This window comes from Podospora pseudoanserina, chromosome 3 (genome assembly GCF_035222485.1).
Source record: "Podospora pseudoanserina strain CBS 124.78 chromosome 3, whole genome shotgun sequence".
NCBI lineage: Eukaryota > Fungi > Ascomycota > Sordariomycetes > Sordariales > Podosporaceae > Podospora > Podospora pseudoanserina.
This window is the reverse complement of record NC_085922.1, coordinates 3,280,210-3,301,370: the sequence shown is the minus strand read 5'-3', so window position 1 is coordinate 3,301,370 and position 21,161 is coordinate 3,280,210. Positions and strand designations below refer to the sequence as shown.

General features: G+C 53.7%; 4 protein-coding genes across 4 annotated transcripts; all 4 read left to right on the top strand.

The window, feature by feature from the left end:
* Positions 1-8,101: 8,101 nt before the first annotated feature.
* Positions 8,102-10,888, top strand: QC764_309460 (uncharacterized protein; the record flags this gene model as incomplete). Its single annotated transcript, XM_062946059.1, has 1 exon — positions 8,102-10,888. The coding sequence occupies one exon, from the start codon at positions 8,102-8,104 to the stop codon at positions 10,886-10,888; it is 2,787 nt and encodes a 928-aa protein (XP_062802106.1).
* Positions 10,889-13,868: 2,980 nt separating this feature from the next.
* Positions 13,869-15,014, top strand: QC764_309450 (uncharacterized protein; the record flags this gene model as incomplete). Its single annotated transcript, XM_062946058.1, has 1 exon — positions 13,869-15,014. The coding sequence occupies one exon, from the start codon at positions 13,869-13,871 to the stop codon at positions 15,012-15,014; it is 1,146 nt and encodes a 381-aa protein (XP_062802105.1).
* An 814-nt stretch (positions 15,015-15,828) lies between these two features.
* On the top strand, positions 15,829-18,551 carry QC764_309440 (uncharacterized protein). Its single transcript, XM_062946057.1, has 6 exons — positions 15,829-16,184; positions 16,320-16,740; positions 16,840-16,867; positions 16,920-17,540; positions 17,594-18,202; positions 18,295-18,551. Exons 2-6 carry the CDS (start codon positions 16,496-16,498, stop codon positions 18,346-18,348), a joined length of 1,557 nt encoding a protein of 518 aa, XP_062802104.1. The 5' UTR covers positions 15,829-16,184; positions 16,320-16,495; the 3' UTR covers positions 18,349-18,551.
* A 383-nt stretch (positions 18,552-18,934) lies between these two features.
* Positions 18,935-20,302, top strand: ARG8 (acetylornithine aminotransferase; the record flags this gene model as incomplete). Its single annotated transcript, XM_062946056.1, has 1 exon — positions 18,935-20,302. One exon carries the CDS (start codon positions 18,935-18,937, stop codon positions 20,300-20,302), a length of 1,368 nt encoding a protein of 455 aa, XP_062802103.1.
* Positions 20,303-21,161: the final 859 nt, after the last annotated feature.

Here is a 21,161-nt window from a genome sequence, read left to right as displayed (position 1 = left end):
GCAACTCACTTTGCCGACTCCCAGAATGATACCCAACCTTTTCCCAGTTCTCATCCACCTACCTACTTACGCCGGTTTTTACTTCCTAAACACCACCCAAAATAATCTCCAAACCAGGTCCCTGCATTTCATTCCTCCCCCAATCAGCCCACGCCTGCCCAGCCCAGCCATTCCATCGTTAGTGGTGGTGGTGGTGGTTGTTGCGCGCCGCGGCAGCTGCCGGGCCCAATATGGGGCGTTTTGTGGTGGAGTGGAACGCCCGCAGCAAAAGGGACTTGGGTTGATTATCGCTTTGCTGCTGATGCCCAGCAGTGCTTGGTGGGGGTGACGAAAACCAAGATTGCTTTCTCACAAAGAACCACTCACACCTCATCATCCACCACACACAAACAGTGCCAGCCCTTCACAGCTACAGCGCCTCACAGGCACTGGTGGTGAGTTTTCTTCGGAACCACGGCCACGAAGAGGTTCCCGAAAAGGGCCTAGCGCTTAGCACGGCCCATGGTTGCGTCCGCTCGGGTGGGCATCTGTTGATCTGCTCCCCCTTCTGAATCTCGGATCCCGCATCTCGATAATTGGCTGAAAGCTTCTTTTTTCTTCTTCTCTTTTTTTTGCTCTCTCTGCCGGGGGACCGGGGGGACGGGGGGGGACGGGGTTGTAGGGAGGGGTTTTGAAAACGAAAACTGTTTCTTGTTCAAAAGATTGTCTTTCCCGACTGCTCCGTACTGTGTGTGCTGATGAGTCCAAGTACTGTATTGTATTCCTGCCCACGAGGTTGTTGATCAGTGATTCTTTTCCATCAATGTCTCAAAAAGCCGGAAAAGACCTTCAGACGGGCAAAAGAAAGCAAAAAGCGCCGACCGAGACATTCACGAAGTCGGCACGTGTAAACCACGCTGCCGTTGTGATTGTGATCTCTGCCACAAGTCTCGAGCGCGCCGTTCACCTTTTCTTTTTCTCTTCCTCCTGACGACAGCCAACCGGGTGGGAACAAGAGGATCGACGCTCTAGTTTCGGAAGCCATCCGACAGGGCCCTCGGCGTCATCGGTCAGGTACCGAGAACCCCATCCGCATTCCTGTTTGCCCATTCCCTTAAGCGAAGGAAAAAGAAACGTCAGGTTCAGCAAAGCCAACCAGAAGTCTCAACAAAAGCCCTTCTTTATTTCTTTGCCGTTCCACTCTCAACCCTCGGAAACCAAACCAACCACACACGACAGACAGCGGAGATATCTGTTTTGTGTTTTGTGGGAGGAAACGGATACGGCGCAACGTCCCCCCTCACCCCTCATCATCTCAACGAAACAGAGGCCCCTCATCTCCCCCTCCTTCTCCGCTTGTTCGCTCCCCTCCATCTCGGCACATGCGACCAGTCATGCAGCGTCTCGTCTCCAGAACTAACGGCGCATCGACGGCGGCATGATAAAACATGTGATAGCTCGTCCCTGTAATGAGAGTCTTGTGTCTGGCCATTGTGATAACCTGGAAGTAGGAACAGCAATTGTTGCGCAGTCTTGTGATATTCGGCCATAATTTTCGACAAGGCGTCTCCCGAGTAACCGCCCTTCATTTTACGGCTGGACGGTGTGCAACCATAGCGCAGTGATTCCGCTGGTACTGTGTGACGAGATAAGAATCTGTGAGAAGAGAAGTGACTTACACGTGGAGCGTCAATCCGTGGTTTGCGCGGTACAAGTTGCTGGGCCGTGAACGGGACCGTACATGTCTTGATAGGACCGGCTGAGTCGCCGCCGTTCTCCCTTGCAACGGACCTAAATGGTCCAGTACAAAGACCCGCTTGAAGCCCGTACCGCCCTTCTCCGAGATCCCAAGCACACAGTATCCGTCCACATCCGCAACCCGGCCAGGGCTGGATGCGAATCGGAAACCCTCCTCTATATTGTGAGATGCTCCATCGGCCGGCTCTCACGCTGCCCGGCCGTTGCACAACATGCTGGTTGCAAGGAGCCTTGTTCATCATGACCACATGGAGCTCAGCAACTCTGCCACCCATCAACCTCCGTCAAGACGACGACATGCTTCGTATATCCCTACAAATCAGCGTGTTTGGTGGGGTGGCATCCTCTGCCGTCAGCAAGCGCACTTGACGCCGTATCCCTTGGCCGGACACGGAATGGCTTGCCCTCTACACCGTTTCCACACGTGTACACAAAAGTCTCACTAGGAAAGACTGGGAAACCTTCACCGGTGGTCACACGTTCGCCACAGTTCCAACGTCCCGAGAGGTCGCTTGGACTGGACCACGCACGGTAGGCATGTCTCAAGCAGCGTGGGACGAAGAGCAGGCTACACTTCCGACCACCCGTTGGGAGAAACAAACAACAGTGCGTGATCAACCGTGTGTCTTCTCGTCTACTCCATAGGAATGTCGTGCAATGTGGAAGGACAGACTTGTGCGTGCTTCTGAGTGGTCGGGATGGTTATCCATGTGTGTGCGGAGCTGAACAGCTTGCCCGGATTTCGGCAGTCGGATGGGTGGTTGTGAGAGCATCCAAGGCTGGGCTGAGTATAGTAGTGTGGGCAAAACCCGCCGCCAAGTGGTGCCATTCGTCCTTCGACGTCCACGATACGGCGATTCGAGCGCCTAATATCAGACTGCTGATACTGTCGTTCCTTCCGGGGTGGGTGAAGCTCTACTTCCCAACAAATCGCCTCTACCTATCCGAACCACAGGGCAGAACGACACAAGACAACTGACTGGACGAGGGACGAGGAAAGTCCAATGGAACTTTGTCAGAATACCACCTCATCTGTTTCCACTTCTACTGCAATGGCGGCGGGAAGCGAGGTTGATGGTGGCCAACCGGACTGGTTGGCGAGAGAGCGACCCTTGGTTGTGTACGTACTCTGTACCGAACTCTGCATGATGGCATCGCATTGCCCATATTGACAGCGATGAGGATTCAGAGTGGCTGCAACTCGCGAAGTATTGGCTCCCTTTTCGGTTTCTCCCGCAGCAATGCGTCGGAGTTGGTGGCTCATGATGGCGTCCAGCTTCCTGGAATCCCGCATTCTCGGCACAGGACATGGCTTCAAATCAACAGGTCCGCAACAATTCACCCTTGCTCAGCACACCTCCACGCTGCGGGTGGCAGCCACTAGAAGCTTGGAAGGGAAGCTTGGAAGACAGACGGGCGTCGTGGACATGTGCGAATCTCGGTCCCCAGTGGTGCTGTAGCAGTCATTTACAAGTCAATAAGCGCGTGAAACAAGGTGGGGAGCGAGGAATAGGAGAGAGGTGACATCAGGGCCCGATCAACACAGCTGAGCAGCTTCGCTACGACTGAGCCGCATTTTCGTCACGAAAGGTTCTCGGAGAGTACTCGGTATTGGCGAACACCGGATGGGCATATCAACAACCAGACTTGCTGGGATGATGGTAGAACCGGCTCTGGGCCCGAGGTCGGTTGACACGGCCGGTTCTTTTCTCCGGCAGCTGGGTTCTGCCTGATAGAAAACGGTAAGCCATCGGTAAGCCCAACAGCTGATGGTCGATGCGATGGTGGCTGTGGCTGACGCCCGGCGAGAAAGAAAAACGGGAATTCGGGTGCCAAGAGGGTCTGGGCTCTCGAAGGGGAGGAAAGAGAGGGGGGAAGGGAAGAGTTGCAAGTTGCAAGCGAGCCATTCATCAGCTGCCTTGGTTGACTTCAGCTCCTTCATCAGACGGAAAGTTCACAAGTGTTTTTGGTTCTTTGCTCCTGCCGCAATCCATCCCGCGAGCCACTCCTTCCTTTCCTGCGTGCCTGCCTAGAGGTATCAAAGTCTCCGACCCGGAGCGGAGGTTGTGTCTTCACACAATTTTACTGGAAGGTACATCTCTGTTTTACTCTTGCCTATCTGGGGATATGTTGCAGCATGATCTGATCTGGGAAGGCACAGCCAGACAGCTAGCTAGCTACTGGAGGGAAAGAAGATGGTGGGATGGTTTCCAATAGAGGCTTTTTGTTTATTGGATTCTCGGTGTGGACCTGGAAGCCGGGATCCTGTTATTGATTGCCAATGACTACTCTGTCAGTGTAGTAGAACTATCAATAGTCTTGAACTTTGTCGGTGGACTTGTTGAAAGACACGACGTTCTGGCCTGTCAGTTTCTCGGCACCGCAAATCTCGCACATCGATCTTGAAACATTCTTTGGGCGGGGGGTCAGTGCCACCCCGGCCTATAGTTGTCCAGTAGGTGGCTGCTAATGGCTCCAAAATCCTTCGACGGCTTCTTTGCCTGGCCCGTGCCGGTTGGTCAGAAACTCGGGCGTGGCTGGCAAGGATATGGGTGTGAAGGGCGCCAAGCGTGCCAAGCGGGAGCGTTCTCACGGCGAGAGGTCCACCGCGCGCATCAATTGCCAGTACCCCGCTCCCGTCGGTTGAAATCTGATGAAAATTGAATTCGTTATTCGTAAAGTGTACTTTTCAAATTCAATCAACCAGGAATTGCATGTGTGTCTCGGTCTCTGCTTTTTCTGTTCTACAAGTTGGCATTGCACAGATATACATGGTCACGTCACCATGCCTCATGCCTCATGCCTCATGCCTCCTCAGTAACAAGCTGACGATCACCGACATGGGCACATGGCCTGGCATCGGTGAACGTGGATTCGAATTCGGCACCCTCGGCGGCCAACCGAAGCACAAAGAGACGCTATCGGAGCAACAGCCGTAGTGTATAGTAGTGTATTTTTCCCCCTCGTCTGGCAGAAATGGTTCCGGATCAGGTACCGTTGTGGTTCTGCGGGCCAAGCACAACCTCATCAAATCTTCCATCAATCAGACGACTCTCTAATCGAGCCGGCTTCCGGATGCCTGCCGACGTGATTGGGCTCCCCTCTTCATCTATTCCGCATTCCGCATCCCCGAAGAGCGAATTGCCTTGGACCAAAAACCAGTCCCGCTGCTGTGGATGGACGCTGTGCTTGGCGGTGTCCACTGCCTCGCCGACTCGTCCAAGCGGCACGTTGCATCGAGCCCCTCCCGTTACCGAGATCCAGCGCGGCCATGGCGCTTCACCAAACAGGGCTACGCTAGGAGGTTAGCAATTGCAGGTGAACGACATCAATTCTTGCTCTTTCTCTCTGTCTCACAGCCATGAGATCACGCACACCGGATCCCGACACGAGTACGAGCACATGGTGAGCGTGCTCTCCTCAAGCAAGACATGATCAACGAGTTAAAAAAAAAAAAAAAAAGCATCTCGGTATCTGATTGTCTCTGTCTCGAGATAGGGCCGAGACTTTTATCTAAGCTACACGTGTTTGACGCCAAAGTTACCCATCCCTGAGCCTCCGGGAGTTGCGCCGAAGATCATAATAAGCCTGGGTTATTACGCCCAGGATTCGAGAATGTCGAGACTGTCGTTACAGGTTACAGTTCGGAATCCAGCAGAGGGGATGGTCTCCGCTCGCCGGCCGGCCGGCCGGCCGAACTGCCCACCAGCATGGAGCTAGTGTGGCTTTTCTCGGCCTTTGTATCCGTAGATACTGGTCCACACATATCGTACGGATTTGAAAGACCGACCAGGTCTCGAGCCTCAACAACTATAGCAGTGCCTGTCTTTCATGTCTCACCCGTAGCCAGCTGAGACTGTCCGTTGGCCAGCCCTCCTGCTGGCAACTCGATTCCGATGCACATCATGCCACGGGGCAAGGAACCTGTCACGCCGCGGGGGTCAGTTGCAGTTCATCTCGTCAGGTTGTCAGCCCCGCCAGACAGCCATCTGTGTGATCCTTCTGCAATGACCGCAGCTTCGACGGCGCGGCACAACGGGTGAGGCGGTCATCCAGCGGGGAGCTGTGCATCCATCACGACACTCGACAACTGAATAATGGATTTTTACGCCACACGGGCACAGGTTTCTAGCATCCTGCACCACACAGACAGCAAAGGCGCCAGAGACCCCAAGGCAACCGATTGGAAGCCGCTCCCTTCCCGTACGGCACAGGCTGCATCCTCTCTGACTTTGGTTCGGCTCACCTGGTCCCACATGCCGGGTTTTTTCATTCCGTCTCGAGAAGAGACGAGATAAATAGGGTGAAGCGTCTCAACGAGCATCATCGTCATGCCTGAGTGAAGCCCACCTACGTCACAAATGCTTGTTCGTCAACTCCATTGCACCAGTTTCCGCCGCAACGCTGATCGCCCATCTGCCTGCTGCGTGCGCAAGCGACAGCGTGGCTTTCACGCTTTCCGGGCACAGTGGGATGGAAAAACGGGAATGTCAGTGATGTGCGGCACAGTACCTTATTTTCGCACGGTCATAGCCGGTTTGGCTGCTGTGTGTTGATAAAAGCGACCGGGGTTCACCTGTGTCAGGGGCCGGGGTGTTTTGCTAGCGAGCCCCCCGTCTGTGGGCGTCTGAGAACAAGCTGTCGGCAGCGGGCACCAAAACCCGAGCAGGAATTGCTTTTTTGCCTCTCTGGAGCATCAGCAGCACATGTCACTCGTGTCTTGGACAGATCCAGGGGTGGCTTGCGAGCTCTACGGAGACGTCAACTGCACCCCCAAGCACCAGTCAAAGGGCCGTGCTGCAGAGAAGGGCGGACCCTGGGTGGTCGAGTGGGCATACGGACGTACACTACTGTTGTATCGTTTGTTACCAAAGCATCATCACAGTACGGATTTTGAATACAGCACCACTTGGTCCCCTCCGGCCTTGTCCCTTCATCCCCTCCTCCGCTCCCCACCCCTGAAGGCTGTGTACTAGGGAGTATGGAGTAGGGACTACACTAGCACTAGGACTGGTGACATGGAATGATGATGGAGCATGGAAACATGGCTATGGCTGGTTGAGATGCCCCGGCTTGTCATTGCTACCCAGCTACAACCCTCTTCTGCTCGGTCCTCTCAAATCACGCTTCGATACCGGACTTCTCTCTCCTTCTGACACCCTCTGCTCTCCCTTCGCCAGACGGCCTCTCCTTCGCTTTTCCCTTTCCAGACGAGAGCTTCCTACAACAAAACACCACCCATCAGCCGTGTGTGCTGCATATCGGATCCTCATACCAGCGCCCTCCGCTTTGCCGCTGTCTCCGCCGCCTCCTGTTTACCCCCCATCTCTGCAGGCTTAGGCTCCCCAAGTGCGGTTGCGCCTGCTCTCAGCCGTTGCCCTTTCGCTCACCAGCTTGGTAGTTCCGGCGAACCAGACGTGGCCCGTAGCTGGGTGCGCATTTACACACGCCCGCCCGGTCGCCTTTTGCCGGTTCCCCAGCAAGACCTCACTTACAGGCCGCAGGCTGGAGAGTCACGGCTTCTACTAATACGACCGCCTTTTAACACATGGTCGCATTGCGGCCGTCTCGGGACCAAACGGCGCAGCTTTCTAGCCCAATTGCTACTCTTGTTCGCCCTCACACTGCTCTCTCTCACTCGCCTTCCTCCACGATAGGATCCCGAGAGAAGAGAGAGAAATAAGAGAGGCTGCGGAACAAGGGGCAAGGCCTGACTGCTACGGAAAAGCATTGGACGGCAACCGCAACCGCAACCTCAACTGCGCCAGCTACAGGCCGCACCAAGACTTTGCGGATCAGAAAACGGCACTGTGGTTGCACGGCGTTGCATCACCACTAGATACCACCCCGGGACTTTCGAGCTGGACGGAGCTGTTCGGGAAGGGGACTGGAGACCCTCGTCAACACGCTTTGAGACACTCTGTTATTGCCTCCGTACCGGTCTGCGAAACTGAAGAGGACTCGACAGAAAGAAAAGAAGCCAGACCCGCTGCTCGACGACAAGCAGTGACCGCCACCAACCGCCCAAGACAACATCGTGCGTAGGTATCCATTTTCGAGGTGGTGTGGGTAGTCTACATTACCTATTACCTTGTGGTGCATCCAAACGACCAGGGGTGGGAGAGGAGAACAAGACCAGGAGAAACGAGGGAGCTCAGACCGCGCTTGGTTTCCTTTAAACACCCTTTCCATTCCCAGAAAACACTTCGGCTACCCCCAAATACTTCCCGTCTGCATGTTCCTTGTTGACCGGCAGCTTCCCCCCATAACCCATCCTATCGGGGACCTTGACCTTGTGGAGACGGTTCCGAATCAGGCTGTCGGAATCTCTGCTTTTTAAAGCAGCTGTAGCCCCAGCAGCACTATGGCCGCTGCGTCACACAACCCGTATTCTCATCCTCCATCTCCCAACCCCTCCTCACGGCCCTACGAATCCTCGGGTGTCTCGTCGGCCGCCTCACCCAAACCGCTTACACAGTACCTTGGCGGCCTGATGAGGCCAAGCCCAAGTGCGAGCCTCCATCATCACCATCACCATCACCATCACCATCATCAACCGCCGCCGCCGCAAACACACCAGCACTCTCCCTCACACCAAACCGCCCCTTCACAACCTTTGGGCCTCTCGACACCTTTGCCTTCGGTTCACCGGCAGCAGCTCCCCCAACCAGGCAGCCATTCGTTCCAACCATACACCCCCGTCACAGCAACATCGTCTACCATGGAGCGAGAGTCGCTGCAGTCAGGGGAGTCAGTTGCTGGCACCCCAGGGCCCTCTCATGCCCAGCTCCCATCGTCTTCCAGCAACAACAACAACAGCAACAACAACAGCTCCCAGGCCCAGAAGCGAGCATACCGCCAGAGGAGAAAAGATCCCAGCTGCGATGCCTGCCGCGAGAGGAAGGTCAAATGCGATGCCACCGAGACTACGAGCTGCTCCGAATGCTCGAGCCGGAGCGTCAAGTGCCAGTTCACCAAGGAAACTAACCGGCGCATGTCGTCCATCAAGCAGGTGCAGGATTTGGAAAAGCAGATGGAACGGGTTCGCCGCGAGAATAACAGCCTCCGCCGCATGCTGCAAGAGAGGGACGGCCAGTTTGATATGGATGTGGACGGCGTGGAGCAGCTGCCGCTCCAGCTCCCCGAGATCGCCTCAGCCCCCAAGCGCAAGAAGCGGCCCGCCAGCATTCACGACCTCGCTCGAGCAAGAACCAACCTACGAAGCTTTTCCAGGGGAATCTGGAAGCCACCAGCGCCATACCGACCGGTGGCGGCCCCTGACCCGAGGGACTTCACTTCCATGCTGCCTCCCAGGCAGACGACAGACTCGTTGCTCAGGGCTTACTTCACCTCTGCCCATACCATGACGCCCATTCTGCACTGGAACAGCTTTGTGCAGACGGTAGATGGGCTCTACCACCAGGGCAATACGATTCGAGTCACGCAGGCCTTCATGTCTGTGTTCTTTGCCGTCATGGCCGTTGGAAGGCTCTTTACATCCGAGAACGAGCACAACCGAGCGTATTCGGCAGCCCATCTTCTCGAGACGACGCGGAGTTTGATTGACCCTTGGAACAACGAGTATGAGCTGGACAATGCGCGCGTGTTTGTGCTTATTACTGTGGCGTTGAATGAGATGAACCTGAAGCTTGCTGCTTGGAACTGGCTCGGCAATGCTGTCCGGGTGGCTCAAGACCTTGGTCTCTACACCGAATTGGGGCCATGGCAGTTCCTCGAGGGTGAGATGCGCAGGAGGACATGGTGGGCCATCTACCTTCTTGATCGCAGCCTGTCTATCGAACTCGGGAGGCCGATGATGATTGACGATTCCGACTGCGACGTCTCGTTGCCCGCTGGAGTCGACGACTGCTTCATCTCTGAGCAGGGCCCAAGGGTGCCCGTGGGCGCAGAGCCGCTTACGCATTCTCTGCTCGCCGTGATACACGTTGTGCGTTCTTACACAGCGCTCGGCAGAGCCCTCTCGTCCCCCGTTATTGCACCGACCCGGCTGGCAACGTTTGACCAGCACTTTTCCTCCTGCCTTCGAACCTTTCCACAGGCTTGCGACCCTACGAGCAACGCCCCCATGACCCCTGCGCTTCTCAACCCCTTGGTCTACCTCCTCCACGCACGCCTGTTGCTCCACCGACACAACCTGCTCCCTTCCTGCCCCCCCGACGTGCGACGGACGGCCTTTGAACAGTGCACTCACACGGCTCTCGAAACCGCTGCTCTTCTCCTGCGAGTTACACCTGATCTTCCGGAAGGCGCCACAGCGCTTCTGACCACACACATCTTCCGCTGCGCGCTGTTCTTGCTGATCACGGGCTGGTTTGATCAGGCGGCTACCTGCGTCCGCGCCCTGGCATCCATCAACGAGCACCGTGACGTTGCCATGCCTTGCGGCCGTTATCTCGGCTTTTTCGTCCAGGTTCTCGGAAATAGGCGAGCCGAGATTACAAGCTACCTCGCCCAGTCGCCATCCCCCAGTCATCCTCCCTCGCCATACGGACCCCCACCACCACGTCCTTCCCAGTCTGCGATTCAAGAAGCGCTCTTTCGAGACGAGGAGCTGGTCGCGTACGTCAGTTCTGACCTCCAGGCCAGCCCTGACACAGCCTGGGTCTGGGCAGGCAGCGACCGTGAGCCGCCGTCGCCCGCTCCTCTTGTTCCATCGGGGGCCGCCAACGGGAAGCACACTCTTTTCAGCATCGACGCGAGGACAAACCTGACGAGCGAACAGAGATGGGAGTGGGGGCCGACTGGTTGGGAGAGGCTGGAGAATTCCATCCGGTGCTTGGCGTCTGGTGCATCCAGTCCCACGAGCGCCTCCGCTCCTCCTCCTCCTCCTCCCCCTCCCCCTCCGGCTGCCCTCGCGCCTGCTCGCCAGCAAACCTGGGGCCCGATGAAGATGGAGCTCACGCCTGGCCCCCCTCCACCTTCACTACCACCGGTCAAGATGGAGATGTCAGCTGGTCAGGGCCACGAGATGAAGATGGCGCCGTTGCCGATGCCGTTTTCTGCCCCTCCTCCTAGGCCGATGGAGATGGGGAGTGGGTCGTCTAATAATAGCCCGACGGCGGCTGCGTCTGGGGTGTCGAGTATTAAGAGTGAGAGTCAGAAGAGGATTAGCATTGCGAATATTATTTAGGGGCGGGGCGGGGTGGGTGTAAATGAATAGATGGGAAGGGAACGGAACGGAGGGGGATATATCATAGAGATGATACCATGACGTTTGACGGCCGGATTACTATACATACCACATCATCACTGACACAGAGCACATCTCGAACTATACGCCTGTTGTTATACCCGCGACACGATATACCTCCAATTCTTCTCTCTTGTTTTTTTTTGGAGGACAGTCTCTCTTCATTCCTTGCACATTCTTTTCTCTCTTGGTTTATTTCTCATGTCTATAATGACGTTATTCTTCTTGTTTTTTGTGGATACCATATTTAGTTTTGGGTATAGGGTTGGTTGGTTGGTTGGTTGGTTGGTCGGTCGGTTGGTCGGTTGGTTGGATTGGATTGGGTTGTATGTTAATTATGTTTGTGTGTGGTGTGTGTACACTACAACAGCTGGGAGGCAAAAAATGGGTTGCGCTTGTTATAGCGCTTTTTGCTACTTTCTAGAGCGGGGGGTTGGGTCATGTGGTTGATTGGTGACCATTGCATTACTTGCCCTGTCTGGTATTCTAGGGGGGTCATTCATGGAGGATTAGGAGGTTAAATGGCAAAGGGGGGGGGGGGTTTGTTTAAGGGGAAGGGGAAAAGTCAGCTTTTGGTTTGTTGCTCTGTGTCAGAGCTTCTTATCCTCTTGAAAGAGAGGGTGAATAAAAAAAAACTTGTGTAAATGTACTTTGTGGTCTAATGTTGCCGTGCCCTGTTACTTGTGAAATTCTGTGTTTGAGATGGGGGACTTTGTTCTCGGGCAATGTTTTTGTGCATATACCTCGACCGCCTCCTCGTCAGATAATTCTACGGAACGCATTTGGGGAAACCATTCTTCAGATCTCGAGCTGCCCAACCCAGATTCTTATACGAAGGTCATCCCAAGCTTCTACATCAATGCCACTAGACTCTCGACATGGTAACTACCACACGTCGCTTTAGGTTTTGGCTCGTCGATAAATAGGTATCCTCAAAAAAAAATCTTTCTATCAACATCTTAAAAAAGAGAAATTCTAGCCGGGCAATCCCCCCCTGGCTTTACTGGGCACCTCACCCCCCATGGGAGTTGGGGTTCTGTACAGCGCCTGAAATTCCAACTCCATCAACCACTTACTCCTACGCAACCTATATACTTCAGGCCATACTGCTTAATTCTCTACCTTCTAGCAATTAAACGCGCCTTACAAATTACTTTAATTACAACCTCACTCACAGCCTTTAGCTAGCTAACTACAATCTTACCCACAGCTTTAGCTACTAGTTTAGCTAGCTATTGATTTGAAAGCGGCATTACTTATAGACAGTGCCAATTGTATTTTATTTTTAGCTTGACTATAGTATGTATAAATACTTAGCTATATATGAATTTATATGGGACAAAATGCAGGGCAGTAACAGTTGTAGTTATCGATGGTAGAGGTGATGGGAAAAAGTCGTCAAGAATATCACATCAAAGTCAGGGGCCATACAGAACCCTAACCCCCATTGGGTGTGCCCGGTTAGCTAGGGGGAGATGCCCAGCTAGAATTTCTCCTAGAAAAAATACCTACACAAATTGGCTAGCTCTCTTACAAGCCTATCACTGCTCACACAAGACACCCATCTGAAATGCAAGACAGCATATATCCGAGAGGCATCTTACGACATACCAATGCTTTCTCTCACGTACGATCATGTCTGTCTCATCCCAACCTCTCACCAAGTCTTGAGGTGATAACGATAGTAGAAGCACCCGGATCACGGCACAACACGCCCAAGTCATGGTTTATATAAACAACGGAGTAATATACCATCCCCCACTCCCTCAAGCACACCTACATCTACCATTCCCACCACAGCTATAGTATCCCACCATATATATATCCCACCATATTGATATCCTACCTCATAAACCCCCAGCAACAATCTCCCCCTTCCCCCCCAATAACACCAATCTAAACCACGTTTTCCTCATTATTCCCCGGTCATCAAAACTACCCACCGAAAACCCCATTTATCCTCCCCCAAAAATCCAGAACAACTGATCGTCACTCTCCCATTCCCATCCTCCCGGTCCAAGTCCCACACCTCCCATATTAACCCACCCACCATCTCCCTCAACCCTTTTATCCCCTACCTCAAAAAAATCCCGAACCTATCGGAATAAAAACAACCCCACACCATGCAAGAAGAAACTTACATATATTTTTGCGGGGTTCTAATCAATCGACCATGTCGGAAATCTGCCTAGATACTCTCGATATATATACAATCAAAACACACTCTCGCTTTTTATAGCACATACATCTTGTGGTGTGGCTGCGACTGGGACTGCGGCTGCGGCTGTCTCGTCTTGTGTGCCGTTGCCGTTGGTTTCAGCAAGAACAGACCCCTGATACCACTCTTTACAATACCACCCAGTAACATTACACCCGCACACAACGCAATATTACGTAACCTCCCCCCCGGAAACACACACAGTTCGGCCGCTTCCGAAAACAGCGCACCTCCCGTTCCGAGTTCCGGGCCCCAATTCGGTTCGCACTCCGATTTGTCTGCACCATGTTTCTTTCAACCAACGTTCTGTTTCACACCCACACTGTACAGAATGCACGCGGGTAGTATGCGAATTGGTAAGCCGTGAAAATACGCGGCATTTGTCGGCTCGTCGGCCGCCACGGATGGAAGGCGAGGAAACAGCGCAAACAGAGATAACGGCCGCCTACTTGACCATGACATCACCGTCGTTGTTGTGTTGATGTTCACCATTCCCAAGTCCTCCATCATCGGCGGTTGACTTTTGCAAGCCATATCCCCGTTGTTTTTGTTGACTTTATACGTCTGCCTTCTTTGTCTCCGCCCAAGCCGGAGCATACGGACCGGAAGTGCATCCCGGACTGCAGACCGGATCCGATCGGCGCCACCTAGAAAGCTAAAAAGAAGTCCTTGTCAGGTCCACACAATCCACTGTCCACCGCCATGTGGAGGCGCTTGAGCCAAATCGTGGTCAAGGTTCGCCGACGCCATGGCTTCGATTGTTCCGGGTCTGCGTCTTCGGGTTTCCCAACGGCGGCAGGTGCACAATCCAAGTTCGACAAGACAACGACCGCAACGATGCCATCGCTGTCGGAGAAAGACCAGCTGGCATGGGCTTCAGTACCCTGGACGTCTGTGGTAGACGAAGAAAGCGGCAAGGTCCTCGGCTGGCGCAAATCTCAAGTCCCCTACATTCCTGGGGGCGTCGATAATAGTGGTTTGTCACTCCAGACGCTTGATGTTTGGCTTCCCGCTTCGTGCACCCCTGGATATGCAACCCCGCAGGCTCCTGATGCCCCTTCCCTCCCTTCTCAGTCAGGACACTGGATCGTCTACATCCATGGCGGAGCCTGGCGCGACCCCATGATTGACGCCTCGTCGTTCTCCCCCACAGCTATCAATCTCCTTCAAGCAGCCGCCAGTTCCTTTTCCAAGGGCTCGGTTCCCATCGCCGGTGTGGCATCCCTCAACTACCGGCTCTCTCCCCACCCCAACCACCCTACCGGAGGGCGAGACCCGAATCGAGAGGCCAGACACCCAGATCACATCAGCGACGTCCTAGGTGGCCTGGCATTCCTCCAGCGTTTGGGTGGTGCAACTGGGTCATGGTTGTTATCCGGTCATAGCTGTGGAGCAACCCTCGCATTCCAAGCAGTCATGGCCCCCTCGCGATGGGGCCTCGACACTGCCATCGTGAAGCCCACCGTTGTCGTTGGTCTGAACGGGCTGTACGACTTGGCTGGCTTCATCAACATGCCACCGCCCGAATATGTTGGCCTGAGAGATGCGTATGACGAGTTTACTCGTGGCGCCTTTGGAGACGACGAGACCGTCTGGAAAGATGCCTGCCCTGCCACGGCAGACGATTGGACAAGCGAATGGCAGGAAGGGAAACAAGTCGTTCTGGCCCAGAGTCGTGAGGACAGCCTGGTGCCGTACGACCAGCTCGAAAAGATGGGGGCCTACCTGAGCAAATCATCGTCTTTGAATATTCGGGAAATGGAGGCTGGCGGTGATCATGATGATATCTGGAAGAAGGGTGACAGGTTGGCCGAGATATTGTACGATGTTGTATCGGGTTTGATGTGAAGAGGATGAGCCGTGGTTTTGGCGATTTTGAACGCTAGGCTTAATGATTAATGTCTCTTGGGGGAATTTATTTGCATCACCGACTGTCAACATGGTCAAAGGTATTTGGACAGCAGAACGGGAGGAGGTCTCGACACACCGACTGAGCTGGCAGTAACAACACCAGCTCAAAACTGTGAAATATTGGCGACGTCAGAATCTCCAGACAATCTGGGCTGGATGGTCCTTTTGAACAACCCAAGGGTTGAATGGAAATAGTGGCTTGATCCTTCGGTGCGTTACCAAAGCTCTGATTGGTGGAGAGTGTTTGTGTCACCGGCATCGACATCCGATGTTCCATTCTGGCAAAGCTGCATGCTCTTCTTTTCGGTGGCAAATGCGTCAGATATAGATGTTGTCAAATGAGGGAAAGCTCGTTGTAGATTGTCACACGTTGGAATAGGCAGGGCTCCAAACCGGTAAAGAGTACATGAACGTGATATCAACCACGCATCGAACCACATGTCGAGGCTGAGCTGGAATGGAACATCAAGGAATCAAACTGGCTCCCAATTTCTAAAAATTCTTGATCGGTTTGGGGGACCTCTGCTCCTGCCTAAACCTCCCATACGCTCTTTCCTCATCTCCATTGAGTGGGGTCTGAAAAATGTCCAAGTCTGGGAGAGTATCTCTTTCCGGTCTCGGTGATATGATGTCATTGCATTCTTGAGCACATCGCAGCAGTTACGAAGGGACAGTTTCAACTTGCAACACAAGCCCTCAATCACAAAACATTAGATCTCAGTGCTACGTTGAATTGGTCGAGAAATAGAGAATTGAGGTGTGTGGGACCCCGCTCAGCCTGGATGCAGGCAGGGCTGGCAAAGCATGCGAGCTGCATGGAAATGTCGCCTCCAACGGCCTTCGATTTGCTCCAGACGACAAGCTTCGCGGGGGCTGCGTCACCACTAATGCAGGGTGTTCACTAAACTTCGAACTTGTGTGGGCTTTGTGTCCGTCCGTACTCGTTCGAGGAGCTGCTGCTTCCCCTCAACCCCTCCTTCCTACTGCGGAAGCAAAGCTCGGGGGGCGGCCTCCCCTCTTTTCTTCTTCATCTCACGATTCTCGCAAAACAAACGTGGAGGCCCAACGAGGCTTCAATCGACGTGGCTTTGCCCAACGTGGAAACCGGTCAGTTGTGTACCAATTTCCGCCCGTAGAACCCCAAACGTGACAATCATGAGATGACCGGGGCAAAAGCTCCCCACGCTCAACTCTTGCCAGTCCAGTGTTGCGCAGCAGCTGACAAAGAGGGCCTGCCAATAGACCTCCCCGTTCCTGTTCTAGGTAGCTGCTAGACTGTTTGTCGAGTATAAAACCCCCCGTCCAACTAGCACTGTGAAGGAGATTTCCACTCTGTCTGTTTTGCTCAGACCCCTCCTCATCGCTTTGCGCAATATCATTTCAGCAATAGAACATACACTCTCCCGAGGTTGCCCAAGATGGTACACCTTTCGACCATCCCCGACGAAAACCAGGTCGTCGACGGCAAGGTGGCTGGTGGTATCAAAAAGGCCCACCTCCAGCTTGTCAATGACGATGACAGCTTCACCACTAGCGTCTACGGCTCCCGGTTTGCCGCCAGAGACCTCCCCAAGCACGAGATGCCCGAGGCCGAGATGTCCAAAGATGTGGCCTACCGCTTGATCAAGGACCATTTGAGCCTGGACGGTAACCCCATTTTGAAGTAAGTCGTCATATCATGTTCGGCCGTTCGGCTCCGAGCGACTATCCGTGCGCTGCTGTTCCTGCTTCGGAATGCTAACGGCTGCATGTTGTGCCACAGTTTGGCTTCTTTTGTCACGACTTATATGGTATGTACCCCCTATCAAGAGCAGCTCAAACATGCGCTAACACCGCATGTAGGAGGAAGAAGCGGAAAAGCTCATGACCGAGTCCTTCTCAAAAAACTTCATCGACTATGAAGAGTACCCCCAGTCGGCCGACATTCAGAACCGATGCGTCTCCATGATCGGAAGACTGTTTCACGCCCCGATAGGCGTCGAAGACGATGTCGGCGCTATTGGCACTTCCTGCGTCGGTAGCAGTGAAGCCATCATGTTGGCTGTGCTTGCGATGAAGAGGCGCTGGAAGAACAAGAGGATAGAGGAGGGCAAGCCGTACGACAGACCCAACATTGTCATGTCGTCGGCCGTTCAGGTGTGCTGGGAGAAGGCGGCGCGCTATTTCGAGGTGGAGGAGAAGTTGGTGTACTGCACCGAGGAGCGATATGTCATTGACCCCGAGGAGACTGTCAATCTTGTCGATGAGAACACTATTGGCATCTGCGTGATTCTCGGGACGACTTATACCGGCGAGTATGAGGATGTCAAGGCTGTCGATGACTTGTTGACCAAGAAGGGGTTGAACACGCCGATTCACGTCGATGCTGCCAGCGGTGGGTTTGTGGCACCATTTGTCGTGCCAGACCTTGAATGGGATTTCAGACTGGAACATGTCGTTTCCATCAACGTGTCTGGGCACAAGGTTTGTCAACACCCCTGAGAAAAACTCTTGGACTTTGCTGACCATGGATCTAGTATGGTCTCGTCTACCCTGGTGTTGGTTGGGTTGTGTGGAGGAGCGCCAAATTCTTGCCCCAAGAGCTCGTCTTCAACATCAACTATCTCGGCGCCGATCAAGCCTCCTTCACCCTCAACTTCAGCAAAGGGGCCAGTCAGGTCATTGGCCAGTACTATCAGCTCATCAGACTTGGGAAACACGGGTACAGGGCCATCATGAGCAACCTGACGCGAACGGCCAATTACTTGTCAGACTCTCTTGAGGCTCTCGGCTTCATCATCATGTCCAAGAAGTCGGGCGAGGGTCTGCCACTAGTAGCCTTCCGTCTCCCGCCCCAAGAAGACCGCAACTATGACGAGTTCGCCCTCGCTCACCAGTTGCGCGTTCGCGGCTGGGTTGTCCCCGCGTATACCATGGCGCCCAACACCGAGAACCTCAAGATGCTCCGCGTAGTCGTTCGCGAGGATTTCACGCGCAGTCGATGCGACAGCCTCATCACTGATATCAAGCAGAGTCAACAGCTTCTCGGACAGATGGACCAGGACAGCATCAAGAAACAGCAGGACTTCATTCACAAGCACAACACCTCGAGCGGGAAAGCCTCACACAACCACCCCAAGTATCGGGTAAGGTCCTGTGCTCCCCTTTTTCAAGGCCATTTGCAACGTCTTTTGTTATGTTTTTTTGTCGGAAGAAATGATGCTGACCACTTACACAGAAGGAAAAACATTCTCTTCAGGGGAAGACAGGCAAAACTCACGCTATCTGCTAAGGAGAGGCCCGAGCGGGCTGTCACGCTCTTGAGAATGCAGGGGCTTGGTGAGGAGGGGAAAGAAGGCTTCTCTCAGTGTCGAGCTGCCCAGTGGACAGCAGTTGTTGACGCTGAGGATTGCATGTCCGTCATGATGTTGTGTATGCGTATATATTCGAGAGACAGAAAATGAGAACCTTGATGACCCAATCATTGTCTCAATTGACAGGGGTTTGTGTTATCGATAAGCGAGCCAAGTCCCGTCCGTTGCAGTGGGGCACGCGCCTTTGCGGGCGCATCCCCGACATCGCTTGACAGATTTTCTCGGGTATTGATCTGATAAGATGCGAAGTGGGTTGGACAGTCACAACAGTCAATGGAGTCACTGGGATCTTTCTTGAGTCACTTTCATCCACCTCCTCCTGTTCTTAAAGTGGTCGACGCCGCGCCTTTTGCAATTGATTGATCTCTCAATACTCAATTGCTTTCTTTTCCTGCGCGCCGTTGGACTTTTTCCAACTCCATCCAACTCTATTTGTCGGTATCACACCCCAACCGTTAACTTCACCAGCTTTTCTTCTTTTTTTTTTCTTTTTAAATCTTCATCATGTCCCTCCGTCCCACTCTCCGCCTCGCCGCCACGGCGAGCAGGCGCTGCTGCTCCCTGGCATCAACGAGGCTAGCCAGCACTGCCACCGTCCCCAAATACAAGGAAATCACGCACCCAGACATCATGCCGGGCAGCTCCAAATCCCAATCCCTCATCGACTCCACCTCCCCATACATGGTGACGACCTACTCCCGCCCCCCCATCGTCTTCACCAAAGCCTCCGGCTCCCTGATCTGGGACGCGGCCGGCAGGGAGTACCTCGACTTCACGGGCGGCATCGCCGTCAACTCCCTCGGGCACAACGACCCCCAACTCTGCGCCATCATGGCCGACCAGGCCACCACGCTGACTCACTGCTCCAATCTTTACTACAACTCTTGGGTGGGGGAACTATCCAAAAAGCTGGTGGGATTGACGAGGGAAAAGGGGGGCATGCACGACGCAGCCCAGGTATTCGTCTGCAATTCCGGCAGCGAGGCCAACGAGGCGGGGATAAAATTCGCGAGAAAAGTCGGCAAGGTTGTCGATCCGAGCGGGCAAAAGGTGGAGATCGTCAGCTTCAGGAACGCGTTTCACGGCCGGACGATGGGGTCTCTGTCGGCGACGCCTAACCCCAAGTATCAGGAGCCGTTTGCGCCCATGGTTCCGGGTTTTAGGGTGGGGGAGCTGAATGACGTTGCTGGGATCGATGAGCTGGTGACGGAACGGACATGCAGTGTTATTGTTGAGCCGATTCAGGGGGAGGGGGGGGTCACGCCGGCGGAGGATGAGTTTTTGGTGAGGTTGGCGAGACGGTGCAGGGAGGTGGGGGCGTTGGTGCATTATGATGAGATTCAGTGTGGGTTGGGACGGACGGGGCAGTTTTGGGCGCATGGGCATCTGCCGAAGGAGGCGCACCCGGATATTTTGACCACGGCGAAGGCGTTAGGGAATGGGTTTCCTATTGGGGCTACGATAATTAACGAGAGGGTTGGGGAGAAGATCAAGGTGGGGGATCATGGGACTACGTTTGGGGGGAACCCGTTGGCTTGTCGGTTGGCTTGCAATATCGTGGAGAGGTTGGGGGATGAGAAGCTGCTGGAGGGGGTTAAGAGGAAGGAGAAGATCTTCAGGGAGACGTTTGAGAGGTGGAGGGGGGAGTGGCCGGAGTTGGTCAAGGAGGTGAGGGGGAAGGGGTTGATTTTGGGGTTGCAGTTGAGTGAGGACCCGGCGGGGATTGTCAAGGCGGCGAGGGAGAGGGGTTTGTTGGTCATCACTGCCGGAACAAACACGTTGAGGTTCGTGCCGGCGTTGACGATCGAGGAGGGGCAGATTCAGGAGGGGTTGGAGAAGTTGGAGAATGCTATCAGGGCGACGAGGGAGTAAGAAGGGGGTGAGGTGAGGATTGTGTATAGATGTGGTGGGATGGGGGGATGGGTGATCTTTGTGTGTAATCTTTCGTCAAGTTCATTGTCTGGAGTTGGATGGTTTGGAAAATAAAAGAGATTCCGGTTCGTCATAGTTTGCTTCGGGATGTGCTTGTTTGTTGACATAATAGGCTTACATTTCCACCTACATGGTTGTTCAACTGGTGGCAATGGATATAGGATACACGATGGTGTTGAAGATAGGTCATAGCAAGAGAAATAAACCAGGGTCTGGAAAGAAAATAGCCATCATTTGTTCAGCCACCAGGACTCAGGCCCCTCCCTACTTTGGAAATCAGTTTGATGACAAAGGAAAAAGTTTTGTTGCCCGGGTCCATTCCGAGGGAATATTTCACTGCCACCTACCATCTATGAACAGCTAGGCGTCTGTATATATCATGGTCTGACCTCTTTAGGAAAAGACAGCAAAGAACCAGCCTCACCTCCCTCCAAGATAACAGGCAGCTTGGCCTTTTCAAAGACAACCAGAACATATCTACAAACAGCAAAAAAAATCTCCAAATTACGATGTATTCCATATCACGCACCACAGGGTCACAAATCTTAAATCACTCAAGTATGGTCATAAGCGATGGAATTTTGCTCATCCATCTCTTCTCGCGAGAAGAGACGATCTAAACTGTCCTACCACCCTAGCCGTTCCTCCCAAATGCATTTCCCTTTTGTCCTCTCTAAAAAAAATGTTTGTGTGAAAAAAAAGTCATATTGTTACATGAAGTCCTCTCCCGAAATGAATTTGCTGCCACCAGATGCTGCCTGCCATCCATCCCCAATCCAATTCCCAATGAAAAAACGCC

Coding starts and splice junctions, on each gene's coding strand:
- QC764_309440 (XM_062946057.1), top strand. CDS start 16,496: ATGGTACACCTTTCGACCATCCCCGACGAAAACCAGGTCGTCGACGGC. Junction 17,541..17,593: donor TCAACGTGTCTGGGCACAAG/GTTTGTCAACAC, acceptor CCATGGATCTAG/TATGGTCTCGTCTACCCTGG. Junction 18,203..18,294: donor ACAACCACCCCAAGTATCGG/GTAAGGTCCTGT, acceptor CCACTTACACAG/AAGGAAAAACATTCTCTTCA.